Below are 16,174 nucleotides of genomic sequence, written 5' to 3'. Positions count from 1 at the left end.
CTATGGATAAGGCACCATTGAGATTACAAAAGTCTACCACTCAAAGTGAACTTGAAGAGAGGGAGACAGTCTATACTCACATGAAAAGTTGAAGTTTTCTGCATAGTGCTTGCCAAACAAATTGTTAAGCAAGCGCTACGCAGTAAACTAACTTTTCATGTGAACAAAGCTATGTAGGAAAATTCCGGTGATACCCAAGGCAATAATAAATGGTCACATTATTAATCCAACCAGCAAGTCAAAGTTCTCCATTTAGAGCTTAGCCTCCCCCATTATTACATTTCTCTCTTCTACAGGGTATTTTCAATGGGTATTGTAATATCAACCACAGATAACAAAATTAACATATCTTCTTATTGCAGCCTCAACCCTATTTTCCAACATCTTCATAATTATCATTGCCACCACCGACACTCTGATACTAAGGTGTATCTCAACATCTTTAGTCTCCCTAGAAGGAGGTCCCTATGTTTAACCCATGGAGGCAATAGTTCCCAAGGCCTCCCTTCCTTCCTGTTCCTATCATTATAGCCCTGGACTCGGTGTCGAGAAACCCGGCTCATCTGGTTCAGCCTTACCTTTTTCTAGTCTACAAAAGGCATAACAGACACTAAGAAATGAAGAATTAAAAATGCTTCACAATTGTAAAACTTTTGAAAAGTCCACAGTAATCCACACTTATCTGAGGTTTTACTTTCCACAGTGAAGTAGGATATTTTGAGAGGGAGAGAACACATTCACTTACTTTTTACATTATAGTTGTTAGTTATTGTTGTCCTTACTGTACCTAATTTTAAAATTAAACTCTATCATAAGTATGTATGAATAGGAAAAAAGAAAAAAACAGTGCATAGATAGGGTTCAGCAGGTGCTACCTGCAGGTTTCGGGCATCCACTAGGGGTCTTGGAATGAATACCCCACAGATAAGGGGGGACTGCTGTATATCCATCTTCTACTCTTGTCTTTTCATGTTTTGGGTAATGTCACCTTAAAGAATGGATTTGGGCCGGGCGCGGTGGCTCAAGCCTGTAATCCCAGCACTTTGGGAGGCCGAGGCGGGCGGATCACAAGGTCAGGAGATCGAGACCACAGTGAAACCCCGTCTCTACTAAAAAAAAATACAAAAAATTAGCCGGGCGCGGTGGCGGGCGCCTGTAGTCCTAGCTACTCAGGAGGCTGAGGCAGGAGAATGGCGTGAACCCAGGAGGCGGAGCTTGCAGTGAGCCGAGATCGCGCCACTGCACTCCAGCCTGGGCAACAGCGTGAGACTCTGTCTCAAAAAAAAAAAAAAAAAAAAAAAAAAGAATGGATTTGAGTTTTCAGTGAATAAAATGTTTTAGTCTTTGGGGTTATTTTGTTATTGTCTTTTTGTTTGTTTGTTGGAGACAGGGTTTCACTTTGTCGCCCAGGCTGGAGTGCAGGTGGTGTGATCACGGTTCACGTAGTCTCAACCTCTCAGGCTCAAGTGATCCTCCTGCCTCAGCTCCCCAAGAGTAGCTGGGACTACAGACACATGCCACCACACCCAGCTAATTTTTGTATTTTTTTGAGAGATGGGATTTCACTATGTTGCCCAGGCTGGTCTTGAACTCCTGGGCTCAAACGATCTGCCAGCCTCGGCCTCCTAAAGTTGCTAAGATTACAGGCCTGAGCCACTGCACCCACCCGTAATCTCTGTTTTTTTTTGTTGTTGTTATTGTTGTTGTTTGTTTGTTTGTTTGTTTTTGCTGCTGTTGTTTTGTTGTTGTTGTTGTTTTATTTTTTAAATCTATTCCCGCCTCTTAATTGTACAGTCCTCTAGACACTGGACACTAGAGGTTTTTCAGAGAAAGTCCCAGAAGCCAATTCATATAGACACTCTTGAAGCAAAATATTTTGTGTAGATAAAAGTTCTAAAGCCATGCTCTCTCTAAATCCTTCAAAGCATGGAGTAGTTTAGATATTTCATCAAAAAACTTCATGAAAAAGCATGACACCCTCTGCCCATTATTTACTATATAGATAATATATAGTAAGGTTTGCCAAACATGAAAGCAAGAGTAGAATTTTAAGTAGCATGGAAGTTTCCATGGATGGGATGTTGAAGTACATTAGTGCTATAAGGAATCAGTCCTTAAAATAGTTGACAAGCCTGTTAAAAGCTCTCCATACAGACTTGCTTCCCTTAAAGTGTTGTCCGAGGACCAGCAGCATCAGCAAAACTTATAAGCCTGTTAGAAAGTGCACAAGTTCAGTTCCCACTCTAAATCTACTGCATTTCAACAAGATCTCCAGGTGATTCATACGTTGGAATGTGTATGAGAAAGTCTACATTAGATATGAGAAATGTTACAGTAGATCATACGACTCTGTCATCTAACTCCTGTGTGAACTCAGAGCGGGAGCTCTGGTCAGGAGGCCATTACATTTGATTTGACTAGTCCACTGATGCATTGAGACATCACTCCAACTCCTACCTAGTAAAAAATGGTAGCCTTGGCGCTTTCTGGTGTGGCTGACCGGGACTCTCGGTTTTCATCCTTTGTGATGTGCCTTTGTTGCCTATTGTCTATTAACAGTGCAGCAAGGTGATCATGGCTGAAAACCACAGCCTAGGATTAAGAGCTTGCTTGTTGAGGACGGGGACCAGCTGAATCATACCGAGACACCCCACCCCCACTCCTAGGCACGACTTTAACACAGGTGAGGGCCTGCAAACATGAACATCAAGGGAAGCCTTAGAAGAAGGCAATTGCAGAAGAAGCGAGGAGTGGCAGCCAGGCAGCTCAGGAAGGGGAGGTGGAACAGGGACATTTGCTTACAGATTTTAATGTACAAGGCAGGTTTTTCGGCACCAGAAATTTCAAAACACCTTTCTCCTTCCACAGCTGCTTAGCAGCTGCTGAGTCCCCCCTCCCCCTCCCCAGCATGTTCCTGGGCTTGGGCAAACATTCTCATCTTGCCACTGCCTGTGGCCGGCCTTCTGAGAATATGTCAGCTGCCTAAGGAGCAGTCACCCTCATTAAAAAAACAAAAAACAAAACAAAAAAACAATAAATCCAGATCTGGATAATCACATGTGAACTCATGCAAACTCTAAACCCTTGTTGAGAAATGTTTGATCAGATTAGGCCAAAGGAATGCTATCTTGTACCCCCAGCAGGCCTCTGAATCCAGGGTCACCCTTGGGGATGTAATCCCCAGAAAGCAAGGGTTTGAACTGTTCTCACTACCATATTGTTCCATTTGGGAAGAGACCTAGCCTGATCTGCCATGTGAGGCTCACTATTAATCTTCCCGAAGGAATGAGGAGATCTGGTTAAATGACCACTGAGGGCTTCCTTGAATGGAAACCAAAGGGGCCCAGACAGCTCTGTGGAAATGTGCACCCTACAGACTGGCATAGTTGCTGGGGAGGAGATCAGGCCCCATGTCAATCTGGGTCAGGGGGAGAGAATGCCTGTCTTCATGGCCAAGTCTTCTTGCCTGTACTCTTTATACTACTCAAGCCACAGGTGCCCTCACCTCACCCCAGCCAATGATTTCCATCATCCTTCCTATTCTTACCTTGTTGTTCCCTAGGAATGTGCTCCATTCTTGCTTGTTTCCCCACAACTCCAAAACACCTATGGTGCAATGAAACATCCACTTTGTTATTTTTAAAAAACACTTCCTCATTTCACATAGTTTTCTTACTCTACTCTTTCCCTTCTTTCTTACCTAAAAGACATTAGGCTTTTCTCTATGACACATATGCTTCCCAGAAGCCCTGGAATTCTTTACCTCCCCAGGCCCCGGGTACAAGGAGGTAATGAATGCTTTTGTTGTGTTTTCCCAGTCCTCCACCTCTTATCAAGGAACTGTGCTCTCCACACCTGCAAGAATACATCCCAGTGGTCTCTGTCCCACAAAATGGATGTAGCTGGTGTCAGGAATGGCTACCTGACCCAGGCTGGTGTGTGGAATTGGGATCCAAGGGCACCCCTCTCTGCTAGGTTTCACAGAAGACATGTAAATTGGGGAACTCTGAGGAGAATACGTGCTCACAGCATCAGAGAAATCTGGGAGGGAGGGAAAGACAGAAGGATGGATGGTTGGATGGATGGAAAGACAGTTAGGTAGTGTTACGGACTGAATGCTTGTGTCCCTTCAAAATCCAAACCTTAGAACCTTATCCCCTAACATGATGGTATTATGAGGTGGAGTCTTTGGGAGGTAATAAGGATTAGATGAGGTATTGAGGGTGGAACCTTCATGAATGAGATTAGTATCATTATAGGAGCTCCCAGAGAGCTTTCTTCCTCCCTCCGCCATGTGAGGACACAGCAAGAAGATGGCCATCTATGAACCAGGAAGCAGGCCCTAGCCAAACACTGAATCTGCCAGTGTCTTGATCTTGAACTTCCAGCCTCCAGAACTGTGAGAAATAAATTTCTCTTATTTATAAGCCAACCAGTCTATGACAGTTTGTTAGAGTAGGCCAAAATAAGCTATACATGATGATGATGATGATGATGATGATGATGATGATGATGAAGAAGATAGATTAATAGATGATGGATGATGAAGGGATAGATAGATAGATAGATAGATACATAGATAGATACATAGATAGATAGATACAGCGGGCAAGAGAGAGTTAGATCAATCCCTGGGAACAAAAAGAGAGTGCCCTCCTTGACCACAGCCAATGTTTCAATGTATCAGTTCCTGGCCAGAAGGTATCACGAAGCCACACTCTCCTTCCTGGTTAATGGGTGCTCTTGTTAACAGCCGAACAAACCTCTTTTCCTTCACTCGACGAAGGGAGTCTCTATTGCTAACTATGGAAATTTATTCATTTTGTTCAAACCCTTGCTATTACTTAGTAATCCTCTCATTCATATCTGATTGAGTTCCTTCTACAGTGGCTGTTTCAAAGCTTCTTTACTTTCTGGATCTCACAGTCATTGTGTTAACAGTTCCAACTGACCTGTTTGGTTAGCACATATTACCTTGTGTGATTATATATTTTGGAGGTACGCAGTGTTACTATAAAGTAATGTGAATGACTTAGCTGTCCAAATGGTTGTTATTCCCACCAAAATAATCATGCTGGCAGATAATAAATGTATTCCTACAGTGTGGCCACTGTTACTGCCATTTATGGAATGCTTTTTCAAATCTTCCTCAGCGACAATACATCTATGTCACTCAAAGGTAGACATGATTTTTAGAAAGAGTTACAATTGAGCTGTAGTCAGGGCAAGAGGATAAAAACAGGGGTCACATATTTTAGTCACAAAACCTTTGTTGAACACTGTTTTGCCTAATAAGATTATAATGGGAATAAGTATATACACACTCTTCCAATATGACAACTCTAAAAACACTAACTTGAAGACATAAATTCTATTACATTTACTAACCATAAGCCATATACTTTTTTTTTTTAAGATGAGATCACACTTTGTTACCCAGGCTGGAGTGCAGTGCCGCAATCACAGCTCACTGCAGCATTGAACTCCCGGACTCAAGCAATCTTTCCACTTCAACCTCCTGAGTAGCAAGAACCACAGGTGCACATCAGTTCACCTGGCTAATTTTTTATTTTTATTTGTAGAGATGGGGTCTCACTATATTGCCCAGGCTGGTCTCAAGCTCCTGGACTCAAGCAATCCTTCTGCCTCCACCTCCCAAAGTGTTGGGATTACATGCGTGAGCCATTGCGCCCAGGCTAAATCACATTCTTTGTCACTATCACATCTTTCTATCTTGTGGTCCAAACCTCTGGAGCAGAAATCAAAGATTTATAATGCCCAGTAGTCTGGAGAAAAGGGGTTTAATATGTTTGTTCTTGATATTTAGGCTACTTGAAGATTATTTAATAGAAATTATACCTCCAAAGAAGATATGCCAAACATTCAGGTAGGTTAAAATATACATAAAACAAAAAAGATCATAAATCAACATTGATGACCTGACTAATGACCACCAATTCTTATGTCACACGCTTACAGTATATAAGTTATTGACCCAAAATCAAAGCATTGTACCTCTGACATTCTTGCCCTAGCCACAGTCCAAAGTTCTAGAGAGAGATAACATGCTTTTTTTTTTTTTAAGTCACAAGTTTCTTCCTGTTATGAGGGATAAGCCATAGCTACTCTTTCTCAAGACTTCACAGAGGTATCAAGAAACTGCAAAGTAAGGCATATAAATGTCAAATTTTAGCCAATAGGTCACAAAATAAGTTAGAGCTCAGAAGTCTTTCTAAGGCAAGCTGCTGCAACCTACTTCTCTGTGCAAATTTCAGCAAGTGTGATCAAAGATAATGAGTCACTCAGCATGGTATTTTAAAAACACTAAAGCTGCTTCAATGTTTTTTCCTGAGTTTCACTGTAACTGAAACTACACTTGTACCTTGAGACAAGATATGGCTCTTGGGCATGAATTAAACACATGACTCCAAAACTGAGTTGTTTTAGATTAAAAGAATCCACCTAAGTGAGGATCACTGAAATGTGCTAGCCTGAAAACACAGGCAGAACTCCATCACAAGTAAGTCAAATTTATTCTTTATGCTAGAAAAGTGGTGTTGAATGCACCTTAAAGTAGATAGACAATTGACTGGGGCCTTAGAAGGACTTTTTGATAGAAAGTGATATTTATTCTGATGATCTCTTTCACAATGCAGAGTAAAACATAATGCAATTTTCCCTCTGTTGGTGAAGATAATCATGAGTTGTTTCTATAGGGGGTGATAGATATGTACTAGGGTAGTGTAGGGTAAGAAAAGAGTATGCGTTTTGAAGCCATGAAGAGTTGAGTCTCGGTTCTATTCCTTCCCTGCTGCCTGAGGGACTTGGGTTGGTTACTCCACCCTTCTGAAACCAGGTTCCTTACTTTAAAAAAGGAGCTGATACACTGTTCTCTCACAGGGTTGCTATAAAGATAGAGTATGATCGTGTGGGGAAATAATGCAGGATTGGGTTAGCATTGAGTGCACTTCCTTTTGCCTTCATTTGCCTGCACTCTTGCATCCAACACCCAGTACCAGAATTCCCAGGAGGCTGCAGAGTCCCCGTGGCTGGGGTTCCATCACCACTAGCCTCAGGGTGAACTGACACTTATGACTTCCTTTTCATTCTTCACTTCCATAGGTGTTGCCAAGTGAGGTTTACACACTACCCTCAAGGAAGTTCTAATGATCTCATGGGTGACTGTATAAAAAACAAAAACAGGCCAGGAGCAGTGGCTCATGCCTGTAATCCCAGCACTTTGGGAGGCCTAGGTGGGCGGCTCACTTGAGGTCAGGAGTTGAGACCATCCTGGCCAACATGTTGAAACCCCATCTCTACCAAAAAATACAACAATTAGCCAGGCATGATGGCACATGCCTGTAGTCTCAGCTACTCAGGAGGCTGAGGTGGGAGAATCGCTTGAACCTGGGAGGCAGAGGTTGTAGTGAGCTGAGATAGCACCACTGCATTCCAGCCTGGATGACAAAGTGAGACCTGTCTCAAAGAATAAAAAACCAAAAATCTCTCATTATTTTTAGATTTTAAAACATTTGGAAATCCCCATTTTTACCCAATCTTCTATTTACACATTTTTAAAAAATCACTTTAGGCTAATTTTTTATTTATAGATACTTAATGTCAAAAGAACTATTTTTAAAGTAATTCATGCATTAATTCCACAAGTATCTACTGAGCACCTAGTATGTACCAGGCCCTGTAGTAGGTACTGAGAATGCAAACATAAATAAAATATGCTTTCCATCTTCAATTATTTTATGGTGTGGGGAAGGAGACAAATCCATGTATCATTTGAATGCAGCACAGTAAGTCTTATAATGGAAGCATGCAAAGGTGCCACCACTTACACAGTACTTTAAAGTTCAAAAGCACTTTTCACACATTTCAGCCTCACAATAATCCTATGAGCTATGTGTTACTGTTACTAATTATTTCCAGGTCAGATATAAGGAAACCTAGCATAGGGAGGTGACTTAAACCTAGCATAGGGAGGTTACAGGTGTCAATCTGTTCTAAGATTACACAATAATAACCAGATTCTGTGTATGGGAGAGAAAGGTGTGGTACCTTTTCTCACCCATCATAAGGGTCATGGCAACACTCCTACAACACAAGACAGGTTAACAAGAGGAAAGCCTAACAAACTTCTTGAATCAAAATTTTATTTGATATGCTAGCCAGTCTTCCTTCCTTCCTTCCTTCCTTCCTTCCTTCCTTCCTTCCTTCCTTCCTTCCTTCCTTCCTTCCTTCCTTCCTTCCTTCCTTCCTCCCCCCCTTCTCCCTCCCTCCCTCCCTTCTCCCTCTCTCCCTCCCTCCCTCCCTCCCTCCCTCCCTCCCTCCCTCCTGGAATGAAGGTCTTATGACCTACTCTCACACAAGTCAAAGAACGTCTTTATGGCTAGCTCCTACACAAAAAGGCAGGGCAAGGTTAGAGTAACATTCCTAGTTTCTACAACCCACCTCAGGGAAGAGGAATTCTAGTCGCTGTGGCCTGCCTTTTGGGAGAAAGGGGAACAGAAGATAGGAGGTCAAGAGAAGGGCAAGAGAAGGTCAGAGAGAGGTTTTACTTCTGAGGCCCTTCCAATGTCCTTCAGTTAGAAATACTCAGCCCATTAAAGCACCACGCTTTGGGGTATTGTTTTCTGAGCCCTGACAGTCCCAACCTCGGTTGTCTGTGCTCTTTCTACCATTGTCTCTGTCTTTCAGTGTTCATGTCAGAATATACTCAGAATATATCCATATCAAACCTGCAAATGCCTTATAAACATCAACTAAATTGTGTGTCCCAGGAAAAAGGCAAACACAGCAACCTCCCATACTCAGTCTCTGCCCAGCTGTCTACTCTCCCTTCTCTCCCAAAAGAACCATGCTCAGAGCCAAAAGCAACTGCTGAGTGTTTTCTGATTATGACAGGTTGTTTCAGGCCTTTGCATGTACTGTATCCCATCCCCAAACACTCTTCCTCCCCAACCCAACTCCATCTTTCAATTCCTCCTTTTGCATAGAGATAGCCCAGGTTTCACCTCTTCCCCGAGGACTTTTCTCCCCAAAACCATTCCCTACAGCCAATCCTCCTAGGTTCTCCCCCAGGCCCAGGACAGGGTACTAATCATAGCTTACACTTTATTGCACTGCGGTCTTTGGCTTATTGGCCTGTCTTTCCCCACTAAACTGTGAATTCCTGAGGGATATCTTTGCAACCTCTGTGTTAGCTCATTGGCCATTTGTTGTTTGAATGAAGAAATGAGAAATCAAGATATGCCCTTGCCTACAGCATCTTCAGCAGTAGGTAGGGGCCAGAATAAATCCATAGCTTTAATATCTGTCTCAGAGCTGCGATTGATGTACTGATGCAAACTAGAGCTTAACTAGTTTAAGTGAATTAGCCGTTCATGCATCCTCTGAAAACAAGAACAGTCATCATCATCATCATGTTATTTAGTGAGCATGATGCATGGCCTATACCTTAGATCACCAGAGACACTGCTGTATATGGCCTGCCACACCCTTTCTGAGTGTCCTCTCTGTTTTCAGTCTAACTCCAGAATCACAGAATCACATCTGCTCACCTTTGTATGCCCAGTGCCTGGAACAGTACCTGGCACATAGCAGTCATCAATAAAGACTAAACTGAATGAATGGACGAATGGAAACTGGCCAGGCTCAGTCCCTTCTACATGGCCATGTTGGCACTGTGACTTCATGCTCCACAACTGGTTTCGGCTCCAATGGGTATCTATCTGATCAAAGGCAACCAATCCAGAGGCACCTCTGGGGCATATGATCTCTGTCTTGCTGTATAAAGGTGACTTCACACAATAGGTCTAGAGAATTTGAACTATGAAATATGAAGAAATTTCCCCCAGGTGAACACAAGACAAGAGCTAAAAGGAAACAAAGGAAGATTGTTGTCAGGTAGGTAGGACCCCTGAAGTGCCATTTTAAGTAGATGGATGAGGAAGCACCTATGAAGGAGAGATAATCTGTTTTGATTAGAGAGTAAGAAAGCTGGTCCACAGAGAGACAAACAGAAGCTCAAGTCCACTGAGAACTTGCCACCTAGGAAAGGGCTAGAGAAAGAGGAATTGGTTGCCTCAATTCCTGACAACTCTCCGGTGTCAGCCCCAGGTCAGGTGCAATCTGACCTAATAAGGGCTTCCTGACTTAACAGGTGAAGCCGATTTTTCAAATGTGCCAAGCTCTGGTACAGAACTGTCGTCAGCTGCCATGGTAACTTGGTGAGAATCAGATAGGAGGTGCCCCCTCTGGAATGAAGGCTGATTGGTGGTCAGGCTCCTGGGTAGGTGAGAAGCCCATGGCCTTTGTGCAAAGAAAAAGGTGCTCTCCCTGGGGGAGAAGGAAGGCACACACGTCCACACCAGGTGCACAGCTTGACCTGGGCAAAGCACAGGCTGGATCTGAGCCCACCAGCACCTGCTCCATCCAGCACCCTCTTGTACTGCCCAAACTGGCCTGGGCAGGGTGCCTTGCTGTTCACTGACCAGGGGGAGCCTGATAGTAAACTTAGAGCCAGATGGTCTTTGTTTGGAAAAAACCCACTCTGAGTTACATAAATGTAAAGTGAGCAGTTGTTCATTGTTCCTGGACTAGGGCACCTCCAGCTCAGCTCGTGGCTGGGGCTCAGAAGCCTCTCAGGACCCAGCCACCCTTTCTGGGCACAAAGCATCAAATTAAAGAGTTACAACCTTGGAGGTCAGTAGGAAATACAGTAGAAGCACCAGCAAGGGGTGAGCAAGCACAAGCTTCCCCCAGCAGCACAGGTGACCCTCAACAGCAGAACTGGTCTTGGACAGCAGCAACTCATGGCAGTGGCCAGGGAGCAGTGGGTATGAACTGACAGAACATCGAGGTATGTGAGATTTCTCACTTCCACTCAGCACTAAACACACCTGGAATTAAAGACTCGAGAAAAATATCCTGGATTTGCTGTTAACCCATGCCTATATATACCAGGGCATAGGGACACTGAAGAGATGAATCAGTAATAAAAAGATGAGATTGTACTTGCACACTAAGCTAATGAAGTGGTCCATACACCTATACTGCTTTGTTTTGGAGGTGGCTTGAATGGATCTCTGATCTATGCAGCCCAATGTGCAATGTGCAAGACTAAGCGTCATCACATGAAAATGAAAACACCTTTCAGTCCTCCCTATAACCCACACAGGTCCAGAACAGCTCCTGGCACCCAGTAGGCCAACAGTCAGTACTTGCAGAATTCGTACGTGGCCTATGCCTTGGGCTGTGTGTCTTCAGGTTCTTTACTTACTAAACACTGTGCTTATGAGAACAGCACATCAGAAACCACTAAAGTTATCAAAGCTCCTTAAGACCGACCAGGATTGGTCTAAAACTTAAGAGAATACCATTACAGCACTTTGGGAGGCCCAGGCGGGCGGATCACGAGGTCAGGAGACCAAGACCATCCTGGCTAACATGGTGAAACCCCGTCTCCACTAAAAATACAAAAAATTAGCCGGACATGGTGGTGGGTGCCTGTAGTCCCAGCTACTTGGGAGGCCGAGGCAGGAGAATGGCGTGAACGTGGGAGGCGGAGCTTACAGTGAGCCGAGATCCCTCCACTGCACTCCAGCCTGGGAGACAGGGAGACTCTGTCTCAAAAAACAAAGATAAAAACTTAAGAGAATATCTGACCATACACACTATGAGAACCTTGTTTCAAGATTTTACTTTAAAAATTGGGTTAAACATCACTTTATTTACAAAGAAATACTGGATTTTAAAAATCCGAGGCTGGGAGCAGCAGCTTGTGCCTATAACACCAGCTACTCAGGAGGCTGAGGCAGCAGGATCCCTAGCCTCAGGGTTTGAGGCTGCAGTGCACGATGGTTGTGCTGGTGAACAGCCATTATACTCCAGCTTGGACAACACAGCAAGACTCCATCTCAAAAAAAGAAAAATAAATTCAGGACTTTTGTTGAATTCCAGAAGTGTGAGTTCAAAAACCATATGGCAAAATGAATCCACATTTTTATAAACTCAATAAAAGAGTTTATTCATTAATTCCACTGTTATTTCAATTCTATCTTTAAAAATTACTTATTTGAAGATATTTTATTTTCTTAACTTTTTGGTATAGATTTTGAAATATAAAACTAGCTTGGGTTTTTTTTTTTTTTTTTTTTTCTGATAAAGCACATGCATTCTTATGTGAAAAATTCCTTAAGCCACTAGTTAAATAAAACCCCTTGAAGTCTGAGATGCTTTTCTTGACAAAAATCTAGTAATAATGTAGCATAGTCAGGGGAAGCTGATTCTCTTGGTGTACCCTTACAGTATCTATCAACACAGTGCTAGCACAGAACAGGTCTTTAAAAATGTATATTTAGTATTAGACTGACTGTTTGCAGCAGTGGGCAAGATTTTAGAGGCTGAGTTCCAAGTTTTTATTATTCTTTCCTGGAAAGAAGGATGGAGGCGGAGCTGTGGGGGAGGCCAGGGTAATGGTTGCAGGTAGCAAGGATGGTCCGGCATTCTGAAGGGAGGCTGTTCTCTGACCACCCTTGGCAAGCTCTCTTTCTTCCCCTTCTTTTCCATTTTAGGCCACTGTCACTGCAAAAGGTGATTTCCTTTTCCCCTCAACACTCTTCTAAGGACTCACAGCAGGGAGTTAACCCATGATTAGAAATTATCCCTTACGAAGAACATTTGAGAACTAGCTGGAATCAAAAATAGGAGTGAGGAAGGCTGCTTGGGAGGCTGCAGTAGTAGAGGAGAGGATGTAGCAATAGGGATGTGAGAAGGTACTAAAACAAATTCTTTAAACTTACACTTGTATCACGGTATCACAAGACATACAGCAGCAAGCCAGGGTGACATATATGGCATAGGACAGCAGTTCTCAAACTTTGCTACTCATTAGCATCAGCTAATGGCCAGGATGCACCTGATGCCAATTAAATCAGAATCCCTAGGTGTGTGACCCAGCCACAAGTTGTTTTGTTGTTAACTCCCCAAGCAATTCCTATGTGTAGCCAAGTTTGAAAAGCAGTGTGGGAGAATAGCACTTCTCAAACTGTAAGGTGTCTAAGAACAACCTGGGGATCTTATTAACATGGAGATTCAGATTAAGCAGGTCCGGGATGGGGCCTGAGATTCTGAGATGAGGCCACAGATGCTGGTCCAGGAGCTGTTTTGGCAAAGCTACATATGACCTTGCTCTAGGTGCTGCCTCTGTGTGTGCCCAGAGCTTCTGGGGAAGGACTGTAAATTGGGCTACTATAGTGTTAGGCCAAGGAATGTTTTTACAAGGTGTATAACCTTCTTATTGTGCCTCTGAGATAATTCAGAGATGCCAGCATGGTCATCTTGCTGATTCTCAGATCCATCCTGTATGGCTTACAGAGCCTGTAGAGGCTGTGGGGTATTCTGGAGAAATACTCTGTGTGTCAGTGAAGGACCTGCTCATTCTTTTTCTCTCTGACTCTAAGAGCAGGGAGCTCCTGATCACATTTAGTCTGTTCTTAAAGGGATCCGAGGCTCAGTTCTGAAAATGAAATCAGTCACATGAAAGATGTTCACTCTTCTACATGTGTGCCAGCATCCTGTGGCACAGGGGACAACTGAGCTGAAAGATTTCACTTCCTAGCATCCGTTAAGAGGACACAGAAAAGACAAAGAGTCCTTGGAAGTAAAATAATTTTATAAATTGGAGCCCATGGTTCACATGATGTACACTTTGCACACTTACATTTCAAATGTCTTTGTTGTCCTTTTTCAGCATACAGGCCATAATTTCCATCAACGAAAATGAAAAATGGTGATGCAAGCTATACTTTATCTACAATAACCAACTAGATGAATTCTCAGTGGTCTCTTTAGAGTCTCTGAACAGTTAATCTTTGTAAAAATCAATCAAAATAATCCATGACTCGAGTTCAGTTTGGCCAACACACCAAGAGCAGGTGGTTAAAAACATTCGGACTCGATGCTTTTCGCAATACAAATTCAGAGGAAGAATCTTTGCACAAATCCCATGATCAGCATCTACCTCCAATCTAACAGTTCTGACTTCTTTCATCCAATGCCATCTACAAAGTCCCAACAGCAATGCTTTCGAGGTTTTTCAAGTACACATGTTGGGTGGCAAAAACAATATGACAAGAATAAGAAGACAGAAGGCTACGGTGAGAGAGTTAGCCAGCTGAAGAGGAGTTACAGGCATGGAAATGTGCTTTTTTGAACAGGAAGCTCAGCTTTAGGTGAGGTCGAGTTAGAGCCCAAAGAAGGCCTGATCCCGGAGCACAGAGCCTGAAAACCAGGGCAGTGGCAGCGGGTACTGTGCACATTCGCGCCCCGGCAGGGGCTTTTGCTGCTGTGGGTAGTTTTGATGCTAGCTAGCTTCATTTCTAATTTCCCAGCTCCCAGGCATCCTACATAGATTGCACATCAGACAACTGATGGAAACTTGACACATCTGGTGGACTTTTAAAAAACAGTCCTACAGTTCTAAGGCTAATGCTTTGTTCAAAAGCAGTTTAAAATGATTATTTAGTCCACATAACCTCCCGATGTGGTAGTACCATACTATGATTCCCACTCTCAATACTGAGATAGGAGAGACAAGGTTACGTGATTTGCCCAACGTCACACAACACGGCCGGCAACATCGGTCTCAGCTGAGTTCCTGATTTTGTCGGTCCTGGTGCACAGGGCAGGGCAGCCTCTGAGGACACACGGGCCGGTGCTACTGCAGAGGGGCTATGAGGCTTTTTTTTTTTTTTTTTTTTTTTTTGAAGACAGAGTCTCACTTTGTCATTCAGGCTGGAGTGCAGTGGTGCACCCTCCGCCTCCCATCAAGCGATGGGATTCAAGCGATTCTCCTGCCTCAGCCTCCTGAGCAGCTAGGACCACAGGCATGCGCCGCCACGGCAGCTAATTTTTTGTATTTTTAGTAGAGACGAAGTTTTACCATGTTGGCCAGGCTGGTCTCGAACTTCTGACCTCAAGTGATCCGCATGCCTTCGGCCTCCCAAAGCCCTGGAATTACAAGCGTGAGCCACCGCGCCTGGCCGAGGCTTCTTCAAATCATGTTAAAGGATGAGAGGCACAAACAGCCCGCCAAACTCTCCCCTGCTCTCCCCATCAACTGCATGGGTTTTGCAAGGAGGAAAAACTCATATCCCGGGTCCTCTTACCAGCAACCCCTAAAAGGCGTCTTTATTTCAGAACTATGAGCAGTTAGTTGGGAAGCCTCCCAAGACCTGCCCTGGCCCCAGCCCACAAAGTGAGGGAACCGCACCCTTCCGAGGGACCAAAGTCGCGCCGAAGACCGAGAAGGTTCTTCTTTCTGATGGAAAAGCCTCGGAAGCCAAGCTGCGGTGCTGCCTGGCGACGTGCAGCCGAGAGGGAGCGCTCCCTACCCCAACCCAGGCTGCACACTCGCCCCACAAGGCGTGCGCCCACCCGGGCGCACCAAGCAGTCGCCTACTTTTAGCATCTTCCGCCTAGGGTCGCCGAGTCCTGGCGGCCGAGGAGGCGGCGGTGTGGGGAGTTCAGCCTCCGCCCTCCCCTTTACCCCACCCCCACCCCGCCGCCAGCCTGACCGGCCAGTACCCGCGGGCGCCCCGGGTTGGCCGTGTCACCCTCGTGGCCACCTGCCCGCGGCCGGCCCTCCGCGGCCAGTGCCCCGAGCCGCCCTTACCTGAGCCGGAGATGTGGACCCGGAGTGGGCGGCCCCTGCTTGAGGACGACGAGAGGTCGCTCTGCGATCGGCCGCGGGGGCTTGGGTCCCCGGGCAGCCAGTGCGGGGCAGGCGCCGGCGGCGGGGCAGGCGCCTCGGACTGGGGGACTGGGACCGCCACCCCCTGTCCGGCCGGATTGACCGGGAACCCCGCGGGGCGCCAACCCGCCTCGGCCATCGGCTCCCCGCGGCGGGGCCGGAGCACCGGGTGCGGCCGGCGCCGAGGGCTGTGCTGCCAGCTGCTGCCCTGCTCTGCCACGCGCACGGCGACCCGGAGGCAGAGAAGGGCGGGGAGGTGGACGCCGGGCGCCGAGGAGCCGAGGAGCCGGTGCGGAGGGCGGGAGGAGGAAGAGGACAGAAAAGTTTGCACAGGAAGGAGCCGCCTACAGCCGGCTCTCGCTCCAGCGGGCGAAAGCTGCAGGGCTCAGAGCTGGGCCGCCCTCGGTGCCC

At 45.3% G+C, this 16,174-nt stretch overlaps 1 protein-coding gene across 6 annotated transcripts in view; it reads right to left on the bottom strand.

Moving 5' to 3' along the window:
• PHACTR2 (phosphatase and actin regulator 2) overlaps positions 1–16,010 on the bottom strand; it is a 295,091-nt gene extending 279,081 nt beyond the window's left edge. For all 6 annotated transcript variants that reach the window (XM_005552008.5, XM_005552013.5, XM_015448732.4 and 3 more), the window contains exon 1: positions 15,686–16,010. In XM_005552008.5, the coding sequence (XP_005552065.3) occupies positions 15,686–15,902 (217 nt within the window). In that variant the 5' untranslated portion in view covers positions 15,903–16,010. The remainder of the gene's footprint in view (positions 1–15,685) is intronic.
• Positions 16,011–16,174: the final 164 nt, after the last annotated feature.

Source organism: Macaca fascicularis, chromosome 4 (genome assembly GCF_037993035.2).
Source record: "Macaca fascicularis isolate 582-1 chromosome 4, T2T-MFA8v1.1".
Classification (NCBI taxonomy): Eukaryota; Metazoa; Chordata; class Mammalia; order Primates; family Cercopithecidae; genus Macaca; species Macaca fascicularis.
This window is presented reverse-complemented; position numbering and strand designations above follow the sequence as displayed.